The sequence below is a fragment of the Ostrea edulis genome, chromosome 5, assembly GCF_947568905.1.
Source record: "Ostrea edulis chromosome 5, xbOstEdul1.1, whole genome shotgun sequence".
Classification (NCBI taxonomy): Eukaryota; Metazoa; Mollusca; class Bivalvia; order Ostreida; family Ostreidae; genus Ostrea; species Ostrea edulis.
This window is the reverse complement of record NC_079168.1, coordinates 33,941,526-33,965,534: the sequence shown is the minus strand read 5'-3', so window position 1 is coordinate 33,965,534 and position 24,009 is coordinate 33,941,526. Positions and strand designations below refer to the sequence as shown.

At 35.3% G+C, this 24,009-nt stretch overlaps 1 protein-coding gene across 4 annotated transcripts in view; it reads left to right on the top strand.

Moving 5' to 3' along the window:
- LOC125649301 (uncharacterized) overlaps positions 1-24,009 on the top strand; it is a 91,860-nt gene that overhangs the window by 7,458 nt on the left and 60,393 nt on the right. For 2 of the 4 annotated variants that reach the window (XM_056165857.1, XM_056165860.1), the window contains exon 2: positions 4,934-5,027. In XM_056165857.1, the coding sequence (XP_056021832.1) occupies positions 4,934-5,027 (94 nt within the window). Of the gene's footprint in view, positions 1-4,385; positions 4,415-4,661; positions 4,849-4,933; positions 5,028-24,009 lie in introns of those variants that run through there. The other 2 variants (XM_056165861.1, XM_056165859.1) reach the window with 2 other exon arrangements.

Sequence of the window (24,009 nt, the reverse complement as noted above, 5' to 3'; positions counted from 1 at the left end):
AATAATTTTTTTGGGGTTCAAAAATGAGCTAACTAGGCTTTCTTACAGAGCAAACATAATGCGTGCCCTATTTCTGGGAAGCCCTTTCCTGATTTAGTCGCGTTTTCTGATAGAATCTTCCTAAAGAAAAGAAAGTGGTACCTCGTTAGTTGAATACTCTTATGGTATCTAAAAGTACATGGAATTTTATTCCCTCAAGAAGAAATCAAAAATAAATAATATTTTGATAAATCAATGTTTTGATTTAGCAAAGTCGTTATCTTGTGCTTATCTAATGTATTAAGTACATGTGCGTCACGCATATCAGCTGAGAAGGGAATGGTATACACGTGCATTAGGATACCGGCGAGAAAATACATAACTCTTATTCCAGTAAGATTTTACACAGGTGTTGATAGTGGACGACACCGTTTTCCATACCATTGCGCTTTTCTTGTCAGTAATTCTTGCATCCTTCCACCCCCATCCTTTTTTGGCTTTGGTAAGGTAATATCGTGTACACTGTTTCTAATTATAGTAATAAAGCAATATATCTACATGTATTTATATATATGCTCTTATGCTTGGGATATGCTCTTCAATATGGTAATAACAAACCCACTTCGAACTCGTGCAAAATAATTTAATGAATAACCTGTAATAAGCTCCGTGTATCTGTCTCAATCAATTCCTTGTCATACGGAATCGGTATACACTGTGCAAAATATGAAAGCCCGTTGTTCAGGATGTATTGTCCAGGTTAGGTTTTGCTATTATAGAGTAGGTCAATCTGATACAAAGGAGAACATGTGGGTACCAAAACAAAGGTCTTATCACAAGGGATGCATATTCAAAATATGAGAGCTCCATCACTCAAATTCAAAAGTTATGATCAAGGGGAAAGTTCTGGACATGCTGGACAAAACAATACCCCCCCCCCCCCCTCGACGCACACACGCTTTAGTCGTGGGACATACATGCAACAAAGCTGATTAATTTGTAACGGAAAGATAAATGGGATACCTTGATTTACAATTACAGGTGTTCACAAGGCATAGAAGTTGTCCATTGTTTTCAAAATCTAATTACTAATCTGCATCACATAGCATTTAAACAGGAAAGAACGCGCTATCGCATATCCCATCTCTGAATGAGTTAATTTACTACGGTGATAATGCCCTTATTTCCTATTTTGGCTTGGTTTAGAATGCTGACGATGGAGTGGCTGATACGATCGATTGTTTTGTTTTTTTTCAATTTATTTATTTAAGGTCAATCTCATACACCCAGGTAACTATCGCGTCCGTTGTCGTGCGTCAACAATTGAACATTTTTTTTATAATGACAACATTTATTCAGGTATTAGTATTTAGAACTTCTTGATAACTTTCAGTTTCAGTTTCTTTATTTGCGTGAGCCATATGGCACATTGGATTCACATACACACATATATATACACAGGCAGTACAGTAGATATAAAGATATAATACATACAGGAGCAGTATATGGAGAGTGCATAAACTTACATAACGTTATACACTTAATGTCATTGCAGAAATTTAAGTTATATATAAACACAGTATATATATATATATATATATATATATATATATATATATATATATATATATATATATATTTAACTTTACTTGTATAACAGGGGAGATCACTTTATCATATTCAGGGATTTTTATAGAAGCAACTTGTGCTGTCAGTATTGTCTCGATATCCCCTTAGCTGTTTTTGTTATCATTTTACAGAATGATAATATTTGTTTATTGTCATCTAATAAATGACAATATTTCACACAATACCGGTGTTATGTTATGTTGTTGTTCTATCATTATATGGAACTCTGCCAGAGCACTAATATTAGATAGTATGTACTGTATCTGGTATATGCGGGAAAAATATGCTCTATGTACTAATTGATAACCGTGTCATTACGTACTTTCGCGGCACATTTAAGATATTTACCTAAATTACTCAGTTTTTTTTATGTTATTTACACTCAGAAGCTTGGTCAATTTAAATACAATTGGTTTTGCATAATAAAATTGTTTAATATATTTTTTCTTAATTCATTATAAAGAGGGTATCTTAGAATGAAGTGGAATTCGTCTTCAATATCATTTAAATTACAGTATTTACAAATCCTCATATTTCTGGGACTATTATTATGTCTACCGGTTTCTATGCATAACGCATGGTGACGAGGTTTTATAACGAGTAATAAGCTGCTTACTATACTAAGGGTTTGTTAGATAATACTGTACACAAAAATTGTCAACAAGGTGTCGGTATAGCATACACTTTGATGAACTTTCAAAACTACATATTATATTTTGTCTGTATATATCTAACATTTTGTGTTCGATAATTTTATAAATATTTTGGTTCCTGTTGTGGTCCCACAAGTAAGTTAAACCCAGATTAGACAATTCTTCTTTCATATTAGCTAACCAGTTATTATTATAAGTGAACATGTCTTCGTAACAAGCCTTTAAAATACAATTGTCTGTGTTCTTCAGTTTTATCCAGTACTTAATTTTTTTAAAATACATAAAGGTACTCTTCCTATTTCGCTGTAAACCATATTGTTACATGTCTTTCTATTTACACCCAGGACATTCTTGCAAAAACCAATGTGTACTTTCTCAACATCTGGGGCTTTATGGAATCCCCATATTTCAGATCCATAGGATAATACGCTACTAATATATACTAAGTATGTCAAAAACCGAACATTTAGTTTCTACATTAAAACAATAATTTTTAAGACTATTATTGATTGCAAACAATGCTTTTCTACCTTGCTCAGCAGCATACCTTTGCGTTTTCAAAAATTTCCTATTGTAACACATAAGCATTCCTAAATAATTAAATTCATTTACAATATCCAAAAGAACATCATCATAATACCAGTTTTCGTTGTCTTCAATTTTACTACCATTTCTACATATCATTATTTTTTGTTTTCTGCACATTAACACTCAAATCCCATTCTTTCGTGTAATTAGATAAAGTATTTAACATCCTTTGTAAGCCAACAACGCTCTCAGACAACAAAACCATATCATCAGCGTACATAAGAAGAAAAATATTGATTAAATGTATATCAATATGTATTCTATTGTTAATTGCCAAGAAAAATAACAAAGCTGCGGGACATGAGAAAACCGGTTTCTTCGAATAGTATTTTATATTCTTATAAAAATGGAGAGCATAAATATCAATACTCGGGCAATCTTCTCGTATAAAACTATTTTCAATATCGTTTACATACAATGAGAATAGTATTGGTGATAGAACTTCACCTTTCATAAGGCCCACTTCATTACAAAAGTATTCACTAAAAAGCCGTCGTACTTTACACAAGACTTTACATTCTTATAAAGAGACTGTATAATCTTTACGAATTTTCCTTGTATTCCTAAATGTAACAATTTGTACCAAAATTTTGTTCTATTTACAGAGGCAAACGCTTTTTGGTAGTCTACAAAACAAAAATATTATTTTTTCTTGTTACCCAAAGTTCTATTGATAAGAGATTGTAACACAAATACTGCATCTACGGTTAAAAGTCCTGGTCTAAATCCATACTGAGCTTCTGTAATAATGTAATCTTTCTCCCAATCCAATAATCTGCTATTCAGTACCCTTGTGAAAAGTTTTCCAAAACAACTTACTAGAGAATTTGTAATTATTTGTGTCATTGACATCACCTTTTTTAAATAATGGTACGATACAGCTTCTAGACCATGCCTCAGGGTATAAACCTGTGTTAAATATTTTGTTAAATAAAGTATACAAAAGTGGCAATAAAACATCTTTACACTTGATAAAAACTTCATTTAGCATATAATCTTCACTGCAGCTTTTGTTAAGTTTCAATTTCCCAATAGCATTTTCAATATCGTTAGAAGTAATTTCTCTGTCTAATTCTGCATAGCCTGTATCATCAGAGTCATATAAAACATTATCCACATTATGTATATGTACCTCGTAATTTACCGTTAGACCACTGGCAGACGCAAGATTACTAAAATGTTTATAAAAATCGGCATTTGCCAATCTACTGTATACATTTTTACTCTTTTTCTTTGAAAATAACTTATGGATACCGGATACAGCACTAGTACATACATGTATTATAAATCAGTATAATTGGCTATGAATACCTGTAATATACATATATATATATATAATGTGTTTATATACATGTATAACTTATATTTATGCAATGACATTAAATGTATAACGTTATATATAGAGAGAGAGAGAGAGAGAGAGAGAGAGAGAGAGAGAGAGAGAGAGAGAGAGAGAGAGAGAGAGAGAGAAAGAAACTATTTAATTTTTTTTTCTTAAAGTATATTATAAGATTCAATCTAAATGGCAAGGTTCACGACGGCAACCTAAGTTTCTGTGAAGTCAGGTAAACGATTTATGTATGTCTAGCGGTCAGCCGGATTCGATCGCCCGTGGCCAGATAGCTCAGTTGGTAGAGCACCTGACTAGAGAATTCAGGGGGCCCGGGTTCGAATCTCGGTCTGGTCCGTTGCATTTTCTCCCTTCCTGTTACATATTATGTTAAAAAAGAATAACATTCTGGCTTTCGATTGGATAAAAATCTTTTAGTGCATTATCGTGATTGATACCGACATTTTTAGAATTTGAAGCGAGCAACCGAGAATTAATGGCGGCTTTGTTAGGTCTCTGCTATACAAGGTACATGTATAAACCAGTTTGCTCAGATTGTGTTAAAAAGCCATAATGTGAGTGGTTAACATACCGCAGCAGTGAGTCAGCTTCCCGTGGGAGATTTCTCTGCTAAACCTGTGCTGGATCGGATTCTATCACTCGGACTATGTAAGCTCTGATTCACGCTAGTGAACTGTAAGTTTTGGTAGTTATCTGGGTGAAAGTATACGTTTTCTCTTTTTATTTTCTCTAGATCGGAAGCTCTCATTCTGCCGCTTGATTCATTAACTGTCTGTTCCAAGTCAGAACGAAAGACGAGGAGTGTTTCTCTGCCTTACCATAATGCCGTAAGATGCTTTAAACATTGTGGTGTGATTGCTATACACAGCTAACACAGGAATGGGGCCATACTCTGTTTACCTAACTTTGCACCTTATTACTTACTGCAATAATATCTAATTTTAAAAGATATAAATTATTTCGGAGTGTTACATCATTTATCGGGTGTGTGTGTGTGTGTGTGTGTGGGGGGGGGGGGGGGGAGAGTCCATTCTACATATTTGCTTGTATATTCATGCTCTGTTGATGTATGTTAAAAATAGGGCACCGCTAAACCGGTACATGATACGCCCGCATACATTATTGACCCAGGAATTTGAACAAGTAAATCCATATCCAAGGATCATAATTTGGACCACTATAAGATGTTATATGAGTTGTAAAATCTAGGTATTTGCAAAAACAAATCTAAGCCCATTGGCTATAACTTCTCCATACACATGGCTAAGGTTTAATTTTTTCCTCAGATAAACAGACGGACCAAAAACTATATGCCTCCAAATGTTTGAATCTGTAGGCATAAAATATTACAAATAACAATGAAATACATGATCATACTTTATATTGCTGTCTAACACTTGTTTGACAGTACCGTTAAATTAAAATCCACGAAAGGATTATCCACGAAAGGATTTCGTCGGAGTTGCAATAACAATGAATTTTGCATTAAATATATCTAAGTTCAAGGGCTGTAACTCCTTCAAAAATAGTGGGACAACATATACATCTACACAATGTGATTTTCCTTTGTACTAAGTTTCATTGAAATCTCCCAAAGGGTTTAGGAGAAGTTGCGAAGACAAAGTATTTTAAATAGAAAAATTAAGTCAATGGGTCACAACTCCTTTTAAAACATTGGACAGCATTCACCTTGCAACATGCACAGCTCTACATGGGGATCTTTCTTTGTACTAAGTTAGATCAAAATCCCCAAAGGGTTTAGGAGTTGCGAAGACAAAGTTAAAGGGACAGACGGGCGGATGTATAAAAACGCGGGAAATATAACGCAGTCGATGTAATCTGTGCATTGTGATGTCGTATTAACTGTGGTGTTCCCCCCTTCAAACCAAGCGATATCACCAATTTTTAATTTTCATTTTTCATATTAGGCAATATGAATATTAACTGAATTAATTGAGAAAAAGATATGAACAGCAAGTGCTAAGAATTATTGAATATTTTTCGCTCAAAATGTCTCGTTTGCATAGCCTGTGTTTCCTCGGCCTACGGCTTCCCTTGGATATTATGCATCTAACATTTAGATTAATATGTGCACTAACACTGTATACATGATATGGAAATTATAACAATTGCCCAAGTGGTAAATATGATAGGGGAGATATGATGTTTGAGAGGGAGATATGAAGTTTTGTTATTCCTGGCACGCGACTGTTTAGACCAATCAGATTATGTGTTGCATAGAATTCTCACACTGAGGTATAATAATACGATTTTAATAGGCCTAGTGGTTTGAGAATTAGATTTACGTTTTGTAAGACTGAAAATTAACATGAGAGGGGGTTACATGGAGAATTAAACTATCTACTCAAAATTTGATAAGGATCATGGATATTTTTCTGTTTAAAAAATTAATAACTGCATAACTGGCAATATTGTGTCCAAGTGAAATCAAAAACGTCTTCAACAAACTTGCACGTGCATTTCATGCCATGGGAAATGCGTTTCTCATCACAGTTTATGCTTTTGCTACCATTGCACGATTTTCACTCAGGCATCGGTGTCTGATTCTTTCTAAAATTTCAAACTCACTTGAGTGTTTACACTACGTTTATCAACACAATGCCCCCTCAACGTGTAAGGCGTCGCCTGACGACAGAACAACTGGGCAGAATGCTTGACGCTGGCTATTCACAACGTGACGTTGCAAATGCACTAAACGTCAACCAGAGCGTTGTAAACAGGGCCTGGAACCGACAGCAAACTATTCGTACAGCAGCACACCGACATGGGGGTAGTCGTCAGAGGTCGACAACCCAACGCCAAGACCATTTTATGGCTCTTCAGGCACGACGCCATCCCTTCTGGACAGCAACCAGTCTACGTAACGACCTCCTGAACGCCTCAGGGGTGAATGTGTCCACTCAGACGATACGGAATCGGCTTCACAATGCAGGTCTCAACTCGAGAAGGGCATGTGTTCGAGTCCCTCTGACTGTTCAACACTGGCAGGAGCGATTGGACTGGGCTGAAGATCATGTCACTTGGACACAGAACGATTGGGTTCAAGTTCTGTTCACCGATGAGTCCAGGTATTGTTTGGACTTTACAGACAGGAGGCACCGAGTGTGGCGACGACAACGTGAACGTTTCCATGATGCCAACATCCGTGAACATGACCGTTATGGTGGTGGTTCCATCATGGTCTGGAGTGGAATCAGCAGGGATGAAAGAACAGATCTTCATGTCCTGGAGAGAGGAACAATGACGGGGGTGCGGTACCGGGATGAGATCCTCGATGTTTACGTCAGACCCTACGCTGGTGCTGTTGGCCCTGAGTTCAACCTGATGGATGATAACGCCCGTCCTCATCGCACCAGGGTGGTGGAGCAGTACCTTCAGCAGGAGACAATTGTCCGTATGGACTGGCCAGCGCGCTCACCGGACTTGAACCCGATTGAGCATGTATGGAACATGCTGCAGGTTGCCCTTTCACGCCGTAGAGCACAACCCACAACTTTGGCAGAGCTCGGAAACGCCCTCGTGGAAGAGTGGAACAACCTTTCCATTGGAAACATCCGGGTGCTTATTGACAGCATGTCTCGACGTTGTCAAGCCGTCATTGATGTAAGGGGAGGCCATACCCGGTATTGACACTTCATCGACTAAGTGTAATGATGGACTATCCCCAAAAACTGTGTAATTCTTTCTCTGGTTTGCTGTTAACTTTTTGTAATGAAATGCCTTTTGGTGTTGTTATCAGATTTCAAGCATTCCGTATTGAGAAAAGTTCATGCCGTTCATGAATTTTCATTCATAACCTGAGTAAACACGTTTCTGAGTCAAAATGTCTTTTGTTATGTTAGTAGTAAAGAGCTAGGTACGTTTGTTATCATAACTCGGCCCTGTAAAATACTTCAAAAATAAATACTAAACTAGTTCTAATTGTAACGGGGACCGTTACAGATGTTCCCCAAACCTCCCCCAATTAAAAAGTGATGTCCTTGTGAATCTATAGGAAAAAATCATTTTATTTTAGCCTTTAATTACATGTAGTACGTTCAATATGGTCATTTCAGTACCAAGAAATGAAAGAAAGCGTTGCACGTGCATACACGCGCACGCGTGTATGATTCCGAATTTTTGTTGATGTCGTTCAACAGGCATTTGTATCATATACCCACAGTATGAATTTCATAACGTTTCCACCAAATATAAGGAAGTTATAGCGATTTTAAAATCGTCCAATCAGAAATCAGCACACGTGCATGCACGTGATGAGCAGTAATTCTAACCACAGCAATTTGTAAGGAGTACCAAGATACATCTAAACCCCTAATATGAATAGAATTTGATGAAAAACAAAAACGTTATCGTCCTTTAAAAATTGAACATTTAAAAAACGTTGCACGCGCATGCGCGTGTGCGTTGGCATTTTTTGTTAGACCAACGTATAGATACACATATTGTCTACATATGCTGTGAATATCATCTCATTCGCTTCATAAATAAGATAGTTGCAAACGTTTTAGCATTATCCAATCAAAATGAAGCACACGTGCATGCGCGTGCAAATTGGTAATTTTGACCATGTAAATCAGTTAAGGGTCTCAATATCTACCTATGATATGAATTTCAAGCCATTTCAATGAACAACAAAAAAGTTAGACTGATTCCAAAGTTAGTGTACAAATTTTGTAATGCGCGTGCACGCGCATGCGTGCGCGTGCTGGCAAAATAACTATTATTTTTCATATGTACAAATGATATACTATCATCCTATTTAGGTTTTATATCGCTTCCTTCAATATTCTGATTTTCCATTTTTTGTACCAAAATTGCAATGCACGTGCGCGCGCGTGCATGCACGTGCAAACAAAATGACTATCACTATGCACATCTACAAACATTATACTATCATCCTGGAAAGTTTCATATCGATCCCTTTTGTAGTTTCTGAGAACACTACCGGACAAAAAAGTACCGGAGAAAAAGAATAATAACTAGTTCTAATTGTAACGGGGACCGTTACAGATGTTCCCCAAACCTCCCCCAATTAAAAAGTGATGTCCTTGTGAATCTATAGGAAAAAATCATTTTATTTTAGCCTTTAATTACATGTAGTACATTCAATATGGTCATTTCAGTACCAAAAAATGAAAGAAAGCGTTGCACGTGCATACACGCGCACGCGTGTATGATTCCGAATTTTTGTTGATGTCGTTCAACAGGCATTTGTATCATATACCCACAGTATGAATTTCATAACGTTTCCACCAAATATAAGGAAGTTATTGCGATTTTAAAATCGTCCAATCAGAAATCAGCACACGTGCATGCACGTGCTGAGCAGTCATTCTAACCACAGCAATTTGTAAGGAGTACCAAGATACATCTAAACCCCTAATATGAATAGAATTTGATGAAAAACAAAAACGTTATCGTCCTTTAAAAATTGAACATTTAAAAAACGTTGCACGCGCATGCGCGTGTGCGTTGGCAATTTTTGTTACACCAACATATAGATACACATATTGTCTACGTATGTTGTGAATATCATCTCATTCGCTTCATAAATAAGATAGTTACAAACGTTTTAGCATTATCCAATCAAAATGAAGCGCACGTGCATGCGCGTGCAAATTGGTAATTTTGACCATGCAAATCAGTTAAGGGTCTCAATATCTACCTATGATATGAATTTCAAGCCATTTCAATGAACAACAAAAAAGTTAGACTGATTCCAAAGTTAGCGTACAAATTTTGTAATGCGCGTGCACGCGCATGCGTGCGCGTGCTGGCAACATAACTATTATTTTTCATATGTACAAATGATATACTATCATCCTATTTAGGTTTTATATCGCTTCCTTCAATATTCTGATTTTCCATTTTTTGTACCAAAATTGCAATGCACGTGCGCGCGCGTGCATGCACGTGCAAACAAAATGACTATCACTATGCACATCTACAAACGCTATACTATCATCCTGGAAAGTTTCATATCGATCCCTTTTGTGGTTTCTGAGAACACTACCGGACAAAAAAGTACCGGAGAAAAAGAATAATAATAATAATAATAATAATAATAATAATAAGAAACAGAGTAAAAACAATATGTTCCCAAACTTTGTTTGGGGAACATAACTAGTACTTATTGTAACGGGGACCGTTACAGATGTTCCCCAAACATTCCCCCATTTAGCAAGTGGTGTCATTTATTTCAGTACAAGTGGTTTTGACCATTGCAAACTGTGAAACATGTGAATATAGAACTCTTTTATAACGTTCAGTCCATTTCATGCTAATACAAATCAGTTATAAAGATCTGAGAGTTTAGTGCACGTGTACGTTCGTGCATGCACGTGGATAAAAATAATTCGACCATCTCGATACATTAGAAATCTTTCTATATGAGTACAAGAGAAGTTTCACAACTGTTCAATGAAAACCGAGAAATTAACGGCAACTCAAAACTACAAAGACCGAAATCAATGCACGTGCATACATGTGTGCGTCAGTACCACACAGATATTTTGTTGATGCTATTCAATAGATATTTGAACAATATACTTACTATATGAATTTGGAATCGATTGCTTCACTCATAAGAAAGTTATTGGGATTTCAAAATCGTCCAATCAGAATTAAGCGCACGTGCATGCGCGTGCAGGGAAGTGATTTTGAGACTATTAATTAATTGAGAGGCCCAAAACATACCTGCAACCTAATTTTCAAACCTATTCATTGCAATCTCAAAATGTTATAGACCAATACTTAAATTTAGATGTCAAAAATTACAATCCACGCGCATTCACGCGCACGCGATTTTGATAATGGAAAATGTGTTGACACAATTTCATAGACATTCATATCATGGATCCTCAGGGTAAATTTGAATTCATTTCAGTTTTTAATTCAATAGTTATGACCATTTTAGTACCCGAAAAATGAAAGAAAAGATATGCACGTGCATACACGGTCACGTGAGTATGACTCAGCGTCAATGTTGATGTCATTCAATAGACATTTGATAGATATACTTACAGTATGAATTTCATATTGTTTCCATCATTTATAAGAAAGTTATGGCGATTTGAAAATCGTCCAATCAGAATTTAGCACACGTGCATGCACGTGCCGGATGGTAATTATGACTATACACTTTTGTTAAGAATATCAAGATACATATACAATACAAGTTTGAAAAGATTTTGACAAAAAACAAAAAAGTTATGGTCATTGAAAGAATTGAACCTTCAAAAGACAATGCACGTGCGCGAGCATGCGCGTTTGCAATTTTTATTACATCGATCTGTAGATATTTGACATGTCTACCTATCCTGTAAATATCATTAAATTTCCTTGATTGGTATGAATGATATAAACGGTTTTGTATTATCCAATCAAATTGAAGCACACGTGCATGTGCGTGCAGAATTGAAATTTTGACTATGCCAAACAGTTAAGGGTCCCAAGTTGTACCTACGATATAAATAGCATACGATTTCATTGAAAAATAAAAAAGTTAGACTCATTCCAAAGTTTGTAAACAAAAATTCCAATGCACGTGCATGCACATGCATGCATTTTCAGAAAAATGACATTCGTTCCGCACATCTACATATGCTATACTTTCATCCTAACAAGGTTTCATATTGATCCCTTGAGTAGTTTCTGAGAACACTCGTGGACAAAAAAGTCCCAAGAAGAAAGAAAGAATAATAATAATAATAATAACTAGTACTTATTGTAACGGGGACCGTTACACATGTTTCCCAAACATTCCCCCATTTAGCAAGCGGTGCCATTTATTTCAGTACAAGTGGTTTTGACCATGGCAAAATGTCTAGCATGGGAATATATAACTATCTTATAACGTTCAGTCCATTTCATACTAGTTCAAATCAGTTATAAAGATCTGAGAGTTTTGTGCACATGCACGTACGTGCATGCACGTGGATATAAATAATTCGACCATCTCGATACATTAGAAGTCTTACTATATGAGTACAAGAGAAGTTTCACAACTGTTCAATGAAAAACGAGAAATTAACGGCAACTCAAAACTACAAAGACCGAAATCAATGCACGTGCATACACGTGCGCGTGAGTACCACACAGCAATTTTGTTGATGCTATTCATTAGACATTTGAACAATATACTTGCTATATGAATTTGGTATCGATTGCTTCACTCATAAGAAAGTTATTGGGATTTCAAAATCGTCCAATCAGAATTAAACGCACGTGCATTCGCGTGCAGGGAAGTGATTTTGAGACTATTAGTAAATTGAAAGGCCCAAAACATACCTGCAACCTAATTTTCAAACCGATTCATTGCAATCTCAAAATGTTATAGAGGAATACTTAAATTTAGACGTCAAAAATTACAATGTACGCGCATTCTCGCGCACACGACTTTGATAATGGAAAATTTGTTGACACCATTTCATAGACATTCATATCATAGATCCTCAGGGTAAATTTGAATTCGTTTCAGTTTTTAATTGAATAGTTATGACCATTTTAGTACCCGAAAAATGAAAGAAAGGATATGCACGTGCATACACGGGCACGTGAGTATGACTCAGCATCAATGTTGATGTCATTCAATAGACATTTGATAGATATACTTACAGTATAAATTTCATATTGTTTCCATTATTTATAAGAAAGTTATGGCGATTTGAAAATCGTCCAATCAGAATTTAGCACACGTGCATGCATGTGCCGGATGGTAATTCTGACTGTAAACTTTTGTTAAGAATATCAAGATAGATATACAAGACAAGTTTGAAAAGATTTTGACAAAAAACAAAAAAGTTATGGTCATTGAAAAAATTGAACGTTCAAATGTCAATGCGCGTGCGTGCGCATGCGCGTTTTCAATTTTTTTAACATAGATTTGTAGATATTTATAATCTTTATTTATCCTCTTAATATCATTAAATTGTCTTAATTTACATGAAAGTTATTAATGGTTTTGTATTATCCAATCAAATTGAAGCACACGTGCATGCGCGTGCAGAATTGAAATTATACCTGCACTATAAATATCAAACGATTTCATTAAAAAATAAAAAAATTAGACGCATTCCAAATTTTGTAAACAAAAAATCCAATGCACGTGCATGCACATGCATGCATTTTCAGACAAAATGACGTTCGTTCCGCACATCTACAAAGAGTATTCTATCATCCTAAAAAGGTTTCGTCTTGATCCCTTCAGTAGTTTCTGAGAACACTCGTGGACAAAAAAGGGTGACAAGAATAAAGAAAGAATAATAATAATAATAATAATAACTAGAAGAGATCTCGTTGCGCACAACGAGTAGGTCTTCCGTCAAAATTCAGAAAAGCTGAGACATGACGGTAAAGCAAAATTCATGCACTAAGATTTCTAGTTACAGCATTTGACGAGAAAATTCTAGTAAGATGACTAGTATTCTGGCCAACAAAATCACAAATTACACAATATACGCCTTTAATTCTGGCAATAAGGAAATGAAGATGTAGATGAACACGTCCGCTTCTATGACTTATTACAAAATATTAATAGTTTCTGAGATATTCTCTTAAACCTTTGGACCCTTCTGGGCCCCTAATTTAAAGGGCCAGCCCCTTTTGCTTGATATCGTAAGAAAGGCCTTGTCATTTTAAACATTTTTTGTTCAACAAGTATTTAGAAATTCTTTACCGTTCTCGAGTTATCTCTACAAAAATTTTTTAGGGGCCGATCTGTAGCTCCCTAACAGGGCCACATACGGAAAAAACAAAATGATAATATTGTTTAGATCATCATTCTGAACAACTTTTGTTCAATAATGCTTTTCAAAAAATATGTCGTTTTCAAGATATGAGGCGTTAAATATTTACGATTTTGGCCCTTAAAATCTCTAATTACGTAACATATGACCTACTTTTTGATTTGATAAGATCAAGCTGGTTGAGATGAACATTTCCGCTTCTACAACTTATTATAAAATATAAATAGTTTCTGAGATATTCTCAAAAACATTTGGACCCTTCTGAACCCCTAATTTAAAGGGCCAGCCCGTTTTGCTTGATATCGTAAGAAAGGCCTTGTCATTTTAAACATTTTTTGCTCAACAAGTATTTAGAAATTCTTTACCGTTCTCGAGTTATCTCTACAAAAATTTTTTAGGGGCCGATCTGTAGCTCCCTAACAGGGCCACATACGGAAAAAACAAAATGATAATATTGTTTAGATCATCATTCTGAACAACTTTTGTTCAATAATGCTTTTCAAAAAATATGTCGTTTTCAAGATATGAGGCGTCAAATATTTACGATTTTGGCCCTTAAAATCTCTAATTACGTAACATATGACCTACTTTTTGATTTGATAAGATTAAGCTGGTTGAGATGAACATTTCCGCTTCTACAACTTATTATAAAATATAAATAGTTTCTGAGATATTCTCAAAAACATTTGGACCCTTCTGAACCCCTAATTTAAAGGGCCAGCCCGTTTTGCTTGATATCGTAAGAAAGGCCTTGTCATTTTAAACATTTTTTGCTCAACAAGTATTTAGAAATTCTTTACCGTTCTCGAGTTATCTGTACAAGAAATATTTAGGGGCCAAACTGTAGCTCCCTAACGGGGCCACATAGGGAAAAAACGAAATGTACATATTGTTTAGATTATCATTCTGAACAACTTTTGTTCAATAATGCTTTTCAAAATATTTGTCGTTTTCAAGATATGAGGCATCAAGTATTTATGATTTTGGCCCTTAAAATCCCTTATTACGTAACATATGACCTACTTTTTGATTTGATAAGAACAAACTCGTTTAGATGAACATTTCCGCTTCAATGACTTATTACAAAATATTAATAGTTTCTGAGATATTCTCATAAACCTTTGGACCCTTCTGGGCCCCTAATTTAAAGGGTCAGCCCCTTTTGCTTGATATCGTAAGAAAGGTCATGACATTTCAAACATTTTTTGTTCAACAAGTATTTAGAAATTCTTTACCGTTCTCGAGTTATTTCTAGAAGTAATTTTTAGGGGCCAAACTGTAGCTCCCTAACGGGGCCACATAGGGTAAAAACGAAATATGCATATTGTTCAGATCATCATTCTGAACAACTTTTGTTCTTTATTGCTTTTCAAAATATTTGTCGTTTTCGAGATACAAGGGGTAAAAAATTTATGGTTTTGGCCCTTAAAATCCCTTATTACGTAACATATGACCTAAATTTTTATATGAATAGATTTGAATTGTTGAGATGAACATTTTTTGTTCTTTGACTTATACCAAAATATTAACGATTTTTGAGATATTTGATCTAGATTTTGAGCCCTTCTAGATCCCTAATTTAAGGGGCTAGCCCCTAAATCTTGATATTTTCGAAAAGATCTCGTAAATGTGCACAACTTTTGTTCTACATGTCTTAACAAAATATTTGCAAGAAAAAAGATATTGGAGATCAAAGGTCAAAAATCGCCGAAATCGACGAAGAATTTTGGCATCCATTTTTTCAGGTCCAGGCGAGCGTTTAGGCAAATCGCCTCCGGTAAAATCGAATCCCCCACAAATCTTCTAAAATGTTTACTCTATCTTGTGTAGAAATTTCAAGACTCTAGCTTCAAAACTAACGGAGGAGATGCGTGGACAACAAGGCCCTTCAAAAAGTCACTAAAAGAGAGATAACTCCTGACCTGAAGTGACGTCAAGCACGAAATTTTGCAAGCAAAGTCTCGTCACCAAAAGACATCTTTCCTGAAAATTTCGTGAAAATCGATCGAGAAATGGCTGAGAAAAACGCGTGTACTACCAAGGAAAATAATAATAATAATAATAATAATGAAGAAGAAGAACGCGAACAATAATAGTAAGGTCTTCCGCAAGAGACGGAAGACCTTAATGAAGAAGAAGAACGCGAACAATAATAGTAAGGTCTTCCGCAGGAGACGGAAGACCTTAATAACTAGTACTTATTGTAACGGGGACCGTTACAGATGTTCCCCAAACATTCCCCCATTTAGTAAGTGGTGACATTTATTTCAGTACATGTTGTTTTGACCATTGCAAAGTGTGTAGCATGGGAATATATAACTATCTTATAACGTTCAGTCCATTTCATACTAGTTCAAATCAGTTATAAAGGTCTGCAAGTTTTGTGCACGTGCACGTACGTGCATGCACATGCATATAAATAATTCGACCATCTTGATACATTAGAAGTCTTACTATATGAGTACAAGAGAAGTTTCACAACTGTTCAATGAAAAACGAGAAATTAATGGCAACTCAAAACTACAAAGACCGAAATCAATGCACGTGCATACACGTGCGAATGAGTACCAGACAACAATTTTGTTGATGATATTCAATAGACATTTGAACAATATGCTTACTACATGAATTTGGTATCGATTGCTTCACTCATAAGAAAGTTATTGGGATTTCAAAATCGTCCAATCAGAATTAAGTGCACGTGCATGCGCGTGCAGGGAAGTGGTTTTGAGACTATTAATCAATTGAGAGGCCCAAAACATACCTGCAACCTAATTTTCAAACCTATTCATTGCAATCTCAAAATGTTATAGAACAATACTTAAATTTAGACGTCAAAAATTACAATGCACGCCCATTCACACGCACGTGATTTTGATAATGGAAAATTTGTTAACACCATCTCATAGACATTCATATCATAGATCCTCAGGGTAAATTTGAATTCATTTCAGTTTTTAATTCAATAGTTATAGCCATTTTAGTACCCGAAAAATGAAAGAAAAGCTATGCACGTGCATACACGCGCACGTGAGTATGACTGAGCATCAATGTTGATGTCATTCAATAGGCATTTGATAGATATACTTACAGTATAAATTTCATATTGTTTCTATTATTTACAAGAAAGTTATGGCGATTTGAAAATCGTCCAATCAGAATTTAGCACACGTGCATGCACGTGCCGGATGGTAATTATGACTGTACTCTTTTGTTAAGAATATCAAGATACATATACAATACAAGTTTGAAAAGATTTTGACAAAAAACAAAAAAGTTATGGTCATTGAAAGAATTGAACCTTCAAAAGACAATACACGTGCGTGCGCATGCGCGTTTGCAATTTTTATTACATCGATCTGTAGATATTTGGCATGTCTACATATCCTGTAAATATCATTAAATGTCCTTAATTGGCATGAATGTTATAAACGCTTTTGTATTATCCAATCAAATTGAAGCACACATGCATGCGCGTGGAGAATTGAAAATTTGACGATGCCAAACAGTTAAGGGTGCCATGTTATACCTACCATATAAATAGGAATCGATTTCATTGAAAAATAAAAAAGTTAGACTGATTCCAAAGTTTGTAAACAAAAAATCCAATGCACGTGCATGCACATGCATGCATTTTCAGACAAAATGACATTCGTTCCGCACATCTACATATGCTATACTATCATCCTAAAAAGGTTTCATATTGATCCCTTGAGTAGTTTCTGAGAACACTCGTGGACAAAAAAGTCCCAAGAAGAAAGAAAGAATGATAATAATAATAATAATAACTAGACACGATCTCGTTGCAAACAACGAGTAGGTCTTCCGTCCGATTTGTTGATGCACTCGGAGTTAAAAAAAAAAAAAAAAAAGACAAATGAGTCCCAATTTAGTTTCCGACTTTATGACACTTTAGATATAATCAATTTTTCATATCATATGCTTCTGAAGCAAAGTTGCGGTGAAATTCGTTTGAAATTCGACTCTCCAGGCGAGCCATAAGGCCCGCGGGCCTATTTCTTGATGTCATTTGTTAGCCCTCTATAGACTCAACAACTTTAGTTCTATATGTCTTTACAAAATATTTACCTGTAAAAAGTTATTGAGATCGACCGATATCGACAAAAAATCGACTCTACAGGCGAGCCATTAGGACCATAGGCCTATTTCTTGATATCAATCGATAGATCTCGATAAAGTGAACAACTTTTGTTCAATATGTCCTTACAAAATATTTACCAGTTACAAGTTTTTGAAATCGACTGATATCGACAAAAATCGACTCTACAGGCGAGCCATGAGGCCCACAGACCCATTTTTGGATATTGATCGATAGGTTATGACACATTGAACAACTTTTGTTCAATAATGCTTTTCAAAAAATATGTCGTTTTAAAGATATGAGGCGTCAAATATTTACGATTTTGGCCCTTAAAATCTCTAATTACGTAACATATGACCTACTTTTTGATTTCATAAGATCAAGCTCGTTGAGATGAACATTTCCGCTTCTACAACTTATTACAAAATATTAATAGTTTCTGAGATATTCTCAAAAACATTTGGACCCTTCTGAACCCCTAATTTAAAGGGCCAGCCCGTTTTGCTTGATATCGTAAGAAAGGCCTTGTCATTTTAAACATTTTTTGCTCAACAAGTATTTAGAAATTCTTTACCGTTCTCGAGTTATCTCTACAAGAAATATTTAGGGGCCAAACTGTAGCTCCCTAACGGGGCCACATAGGGAAAAATCGAAATGTACATATTGTTTAGATTATCATTCTGAACAACTTTTGTTCAATAATGCTTTTCAAAATATTTGTCGTTTTCAAGATATGAGGCGTCAATTATTTATGATTTTGGCCCTTAAAATCCCTTATTACGTAACATATGACCTACTTTTTGATTTGATAAGAACAAGCTCGTTTAGATGAACATTTCTGCTTCAATGACTTATTACAAAATATTAATAGTTTCTGAGATATTCTCATAAACTTTTGGACCCTTCTGGGCCCCTAATTTAAAGGGTCAGCCCCTTTTGCTTGATATCGTAAGAAAGGTCATGACATTTCAAACATTTTTTGTTCAACAAGTATTTAGAAATTCTTTACCGTTCTCGAGTTATTTCTAGAAGTAATTTTTAGGGGCCAAACTGTAGCTCCCTAACGGGGCCACATAGGGTAAAAACGAAATATGCATATTGTTCAGATCATCATTCTGAACAACTTTTGTTCTTTATTGCTTTTCAAAATATTTGTCGTTTTCGAGATACAAGGGGTAAAAATTTTATGGTTTTGGCCCTTAAAATCCCTTATTACGTAACATATGACCTAAATTTTTATCTGAATAGATTTGAATTGTTGAGATGAACATTTTTTGTTCTTTGACTTATACCAAAATATTAACGATTTTTGAGATATTTGATCTAGACTTTGAGCCCTTCTAGATCCCTAATTGAAGGGGCTAGCCCCTAAATCTTGATATTTTCGAAAAGATCTCGTAAATGTGCACAACTTTTGTTCTACATGTCTTAACAAAATATTTGCAAGAAAAAAGATATTGGAGATCAAAGGTCAAAAATCGCCGAAATCGGCGAACAATTTTGGCATCCATTTTTTCAGGTCCAGGCGAGCGTTTAGGCAAATCGCCTCCGGTAAAATCGAATCCCCCACAAATCTTCTAAAATGTTTACTCTATCTTGTGTAGAAATTTCAAGACTCTAGCTTCAAAACTAACGGAGGAGATGTGTGGACAACAAGGCCCTTCAAAAAGTCACTAAAAGAGAGATAACTCCTGACCGGAAGTGACGTCAAGCACGAAATTTTGCAAGCAAAGTCTCGTCACCAAAAGACATCTTTCCTGAAAATTTCGTGAAAATCGATCGAGAAATGGCTGAGAAAAACGCGTGTACTACCAAGGAAAATAATAATAATAATAATAATAATGAAGAAGAAGAACGCGAACAATAATAGTAAGGTCTTCCGCAGGAGACGGAAGACCTTAATAATAATAAGAAACAGAGTAAAACCAGTATGTTCCCAAACTTTGTTTGGGGAACATAATAATAATAATAAGAAACAGAGGAAAACCAATATGTTCCCAAACTTTGTTTGGGGAACATAATAATAATAATAATAAGAAACAGAGTAAAACCAATATGTTCCCAAACTTCGTTTGGGGAATATAATAACTAGACACGATCTCGTTGCGAGCAACGAGTAGGTCTTCCGTCCGATTTGTTGATGCACTCGGAGTTTAAAAAAAAGAAGAAGACAAATGAGTCCCAATTTAGTTTCCGACTTTAAGACACTTTAGATATAATCAATTTTTCATATCATAAGCTTCTGAAGCAAAGTTGCGGTGAAATTCGTTTGAAATTCGACTCTCCAGGCGAGCCATAAGGCCCGCGGGCCTATTTCTTGATGTCATTTGTTAGCCCTCTATAGACTCAACAACTTTAGTTCTATATGTCTTTACAAAATATTTACCTGTAAAAAGTTATTGAGATCGACCGATATCGACAAAAAATCGACTCTACAGGCGAGCCATTAGGACCATAGGCCTATTTCTTGATATCAATCGATAGATCTCGATAAAGTGAACAACTTTTGTTCAATATGTCCTTACAAAATATTTACCAGTTACAAGTTTTTGAAATCGACTGATATCGACAAAAATCGACTCTACAGGCGAGCCATGAGGCCCACAGACCCATTTTTGGATATTGATCGATAGGTTATGACACATTGAACAACTTTTGTTCAATAATGCTTTTCAAAATATTTGTTGTTTTCAAGATATGAGGCGTCAATTATTTATGATTTTGGCCTTTAAAATCCCTTATTACGTAACATATGACCTACTTTTTGATTTGATAAGAACAAGCTCGTTTAGATGAACATTTCCGCTTCAATGACTTATTACAAAATATTAATAGTTTCTGAGATATTCTCATAAACCTTTGGACCCTTCTGAACCCCTAATTTAAAGGGTCGGCCCCTTTTGCTTGATATCGTAAGAAAGGTCATGACATTTCAAACATTTTTTGTTCAACAAGTATTTAGAAATTCTTTACCGTTCTCGAGTTATTTCTAGAAGTAATTTTTAGGGGCCAAACTGTAGCTCCCTAACGGGGCCACATAGGGTAAAAACGAAATATGCATATTGTTCAGATCATCATTCTGAACAACTTTTGTTCTGTATTGCTTTTCAAAATATTTGTCGTTTTCGAGATACAAGGGGTAAAAAATTTATGGTTTTGGCCCTTAAAATCCCTTATTATGTAACATATGACCTAAATTTTTATATGAATAGATTTGGATTGTTGAGATGAACATTTTTTGTTCTTTGACTTATACCAAAATATTAACGATTTTTGAGATATTTGATGTAAACTTTGAGCCCTTCTAGATCCCTAATTTAAGGGGCTAGCCCCTAAATCTTGATATTTTCGAAAAGATCTCGTAAATGTGCACAACTTTTGTTCTACATGTCTTAACAAAATATTTGCAAGGAAAAAGATATTGAAGATCAAAGGTCAAAAATCGTCGAAATCGGCGAAAAATTTTGGCATCCATTTTTTCAGGTCCAGGCGAGCGTTCAGGCAAATCGCCTCCGGTAAAATCGAATCCCCCACAAATCTTCTAAAATGTTTACTCTATCTTGTGTAGAAATTTCAAGACTCTAGCTTCAAAACTAACGGAGGAGATGCGTGGACAACAAGGCCCTTCAAAAAGTCACTAAAAGAGAGATAACTCCTGACCGGAAGTGACGTCAAGCACGAAATTTTGCAAGCAAAGTCTCGTCATCACAAGACATCTTTCCTGAAAATTTCGTGAAAATCGATCGAGAAATGGCTGAGAAAAACGCGTGTACTACCAAGGAAAATAATAATAATAATAATAATAATAATGAAGAAGAAGAACGCGAACAATAATAGTAAGGTCTTCCGCAGGAGACGGAAGACCTTAATAATAATAAGAAACCGAGTAAAACCAATATGTTCCCAAACTTTGTTTGGGGAACATAATAAGAAACAGAGTAAAACCAATATGTTCCCAAACTTCGTTTGGGGAACATAACTAGTACTTATTGTAACGGGGACCGTTACAGATGTTCCCCAAACATTCCCCCATTTAGTAAGTGGTGACATGTCTTTCAGTACAAGTTGTTTTGACGATTGCAATCTGTGTAGCATGTGAATATATAACTATCTTATAACGTTCAGTCCATTTCATACTAGTTCAAATCAGTTATAAAGATCTGAGAGTTTTGTGCACATACGTGCATTCACGTGCAGATAAATAATTCGACCATCTCGATACATCAGAAGTGATACTATATGTGTACAAGAGAAGTTTCACAACTGTTCAATGAAAAACGAGAAATTAACGGCAACTCAAAACTACAAACACCGAAATCAATGCACGTGCATACACGTGTGCGTGAGTACCACACAGCAATTTTCTTGATGCTATTCAATAGACATTTGAACAATATACTTACTATATGAATTTGGTATCGATTGCTTCACTCATAAGAAAGTTATTGGGATTTCAAAATCGTCCAATCAGAATTAATCGCACGTGCATGCGCGTGCAGGGAAGTGATTTTGAGACTATTAGTAAATTGAGAGGCCCAAAACATACCTGCAACCTAATTTTCAAACCTATTCATTGCAATCTCAAAATGTTATAGACCAATAATTAAATTTAGACGTCAAAAATTACAATGCACGCGCATTGACGCGCACGCGACTTTGATAATGGAAAATTTGTTGACACCATTTCATAGACATTCATATCATAGATCCTCAGGGTAAATTTGAATTCATTTCCGTTTTTAATTCAATAGTTATGACCATTTTAGTACCCGAAAAATGAAAGAAAAGATATGCACGTGCATACACGGGCACGTGAGTATGACTCAGCATCAATGTTGATGTCATTCAATAGACATTTGATAGATATACTTACAGTATGAATTTCATATTGTTTCCATCATTTATAAGAAAGTTATGGCGATTTGAAAATCGTCCAATCAGATTAAGCACACGTGCATGCACGTGCCGGATAGTTATTATGACTGTTTTCGTTTGTTAAGAATATCAAGATACATACACAATACAAGTTTGAAAAGATTTTGACAAAAAACAAAAAAGTTATGGTCATTGAAAGAATTGAATATTCAAATGCCAATGGACGTGCGTGCACATGCGCGTTTTCAAATTTTATAACACAGATTTATAGATATTTAAAATCTTTACATATCCTGCAAATATCATTAAATAGTCTTAATTTACATGAAAGTTATAAACGGTTTTGTCTTATCCAATCAAATTGAAGCACACGTGCATGCGCGTGCAGAATTGAAATTTTGACGATGCCAAACGGTTAAGGGTCTGAAGTTATACCTGCAATATAAATATCAAACGATTTCTTCGAAAAATAAAAAAGTTAGACGAATTCCAAAGTTTGTAAACAAAAAATCCAATGCACGTTCATGCACATGCATGCATTTTCAGACAAAATGACGTTCGTTCCGCACATCTACATAGAGTATTCTATCATTCTAAAAAGGTTTCATCTTGATCCCTTCAGTAGTTTCTGAGAACACTCGTGGACAAAAAGGTGTGACAAGAATAAAGAAAGAATAATAATAATAATAACTAGACACGATCTCGTTGCGAGCAACGAGTAGGTCTTCCGTCCGATTTGTTGATGCACTCGGAGTTAAAAAAAAAAAAAAAAAAAAGACAAATGAGTCCCAATTTAGTTTCCGACTTTAAGACACTTTAGATATAATCAATTTTTCATATCATAAGCTTCTGAAGCAAAGTTGCGGTGAAATTCGTTTGAAATTCGACTCTCCAGGCGAGCCATAAGGCCCGCGGGCCTATTTCTTGATGTCATTTGTTAGCCCTCTATAGACTCAACAACTTTAGTTCTATATGTCTTTACAAAATATTTACCTGTAAAAAGTTATTGAGATCGACCGATATCGACAAAAAATCGACTCTACAGGCGAGCCATTAGGACCATAG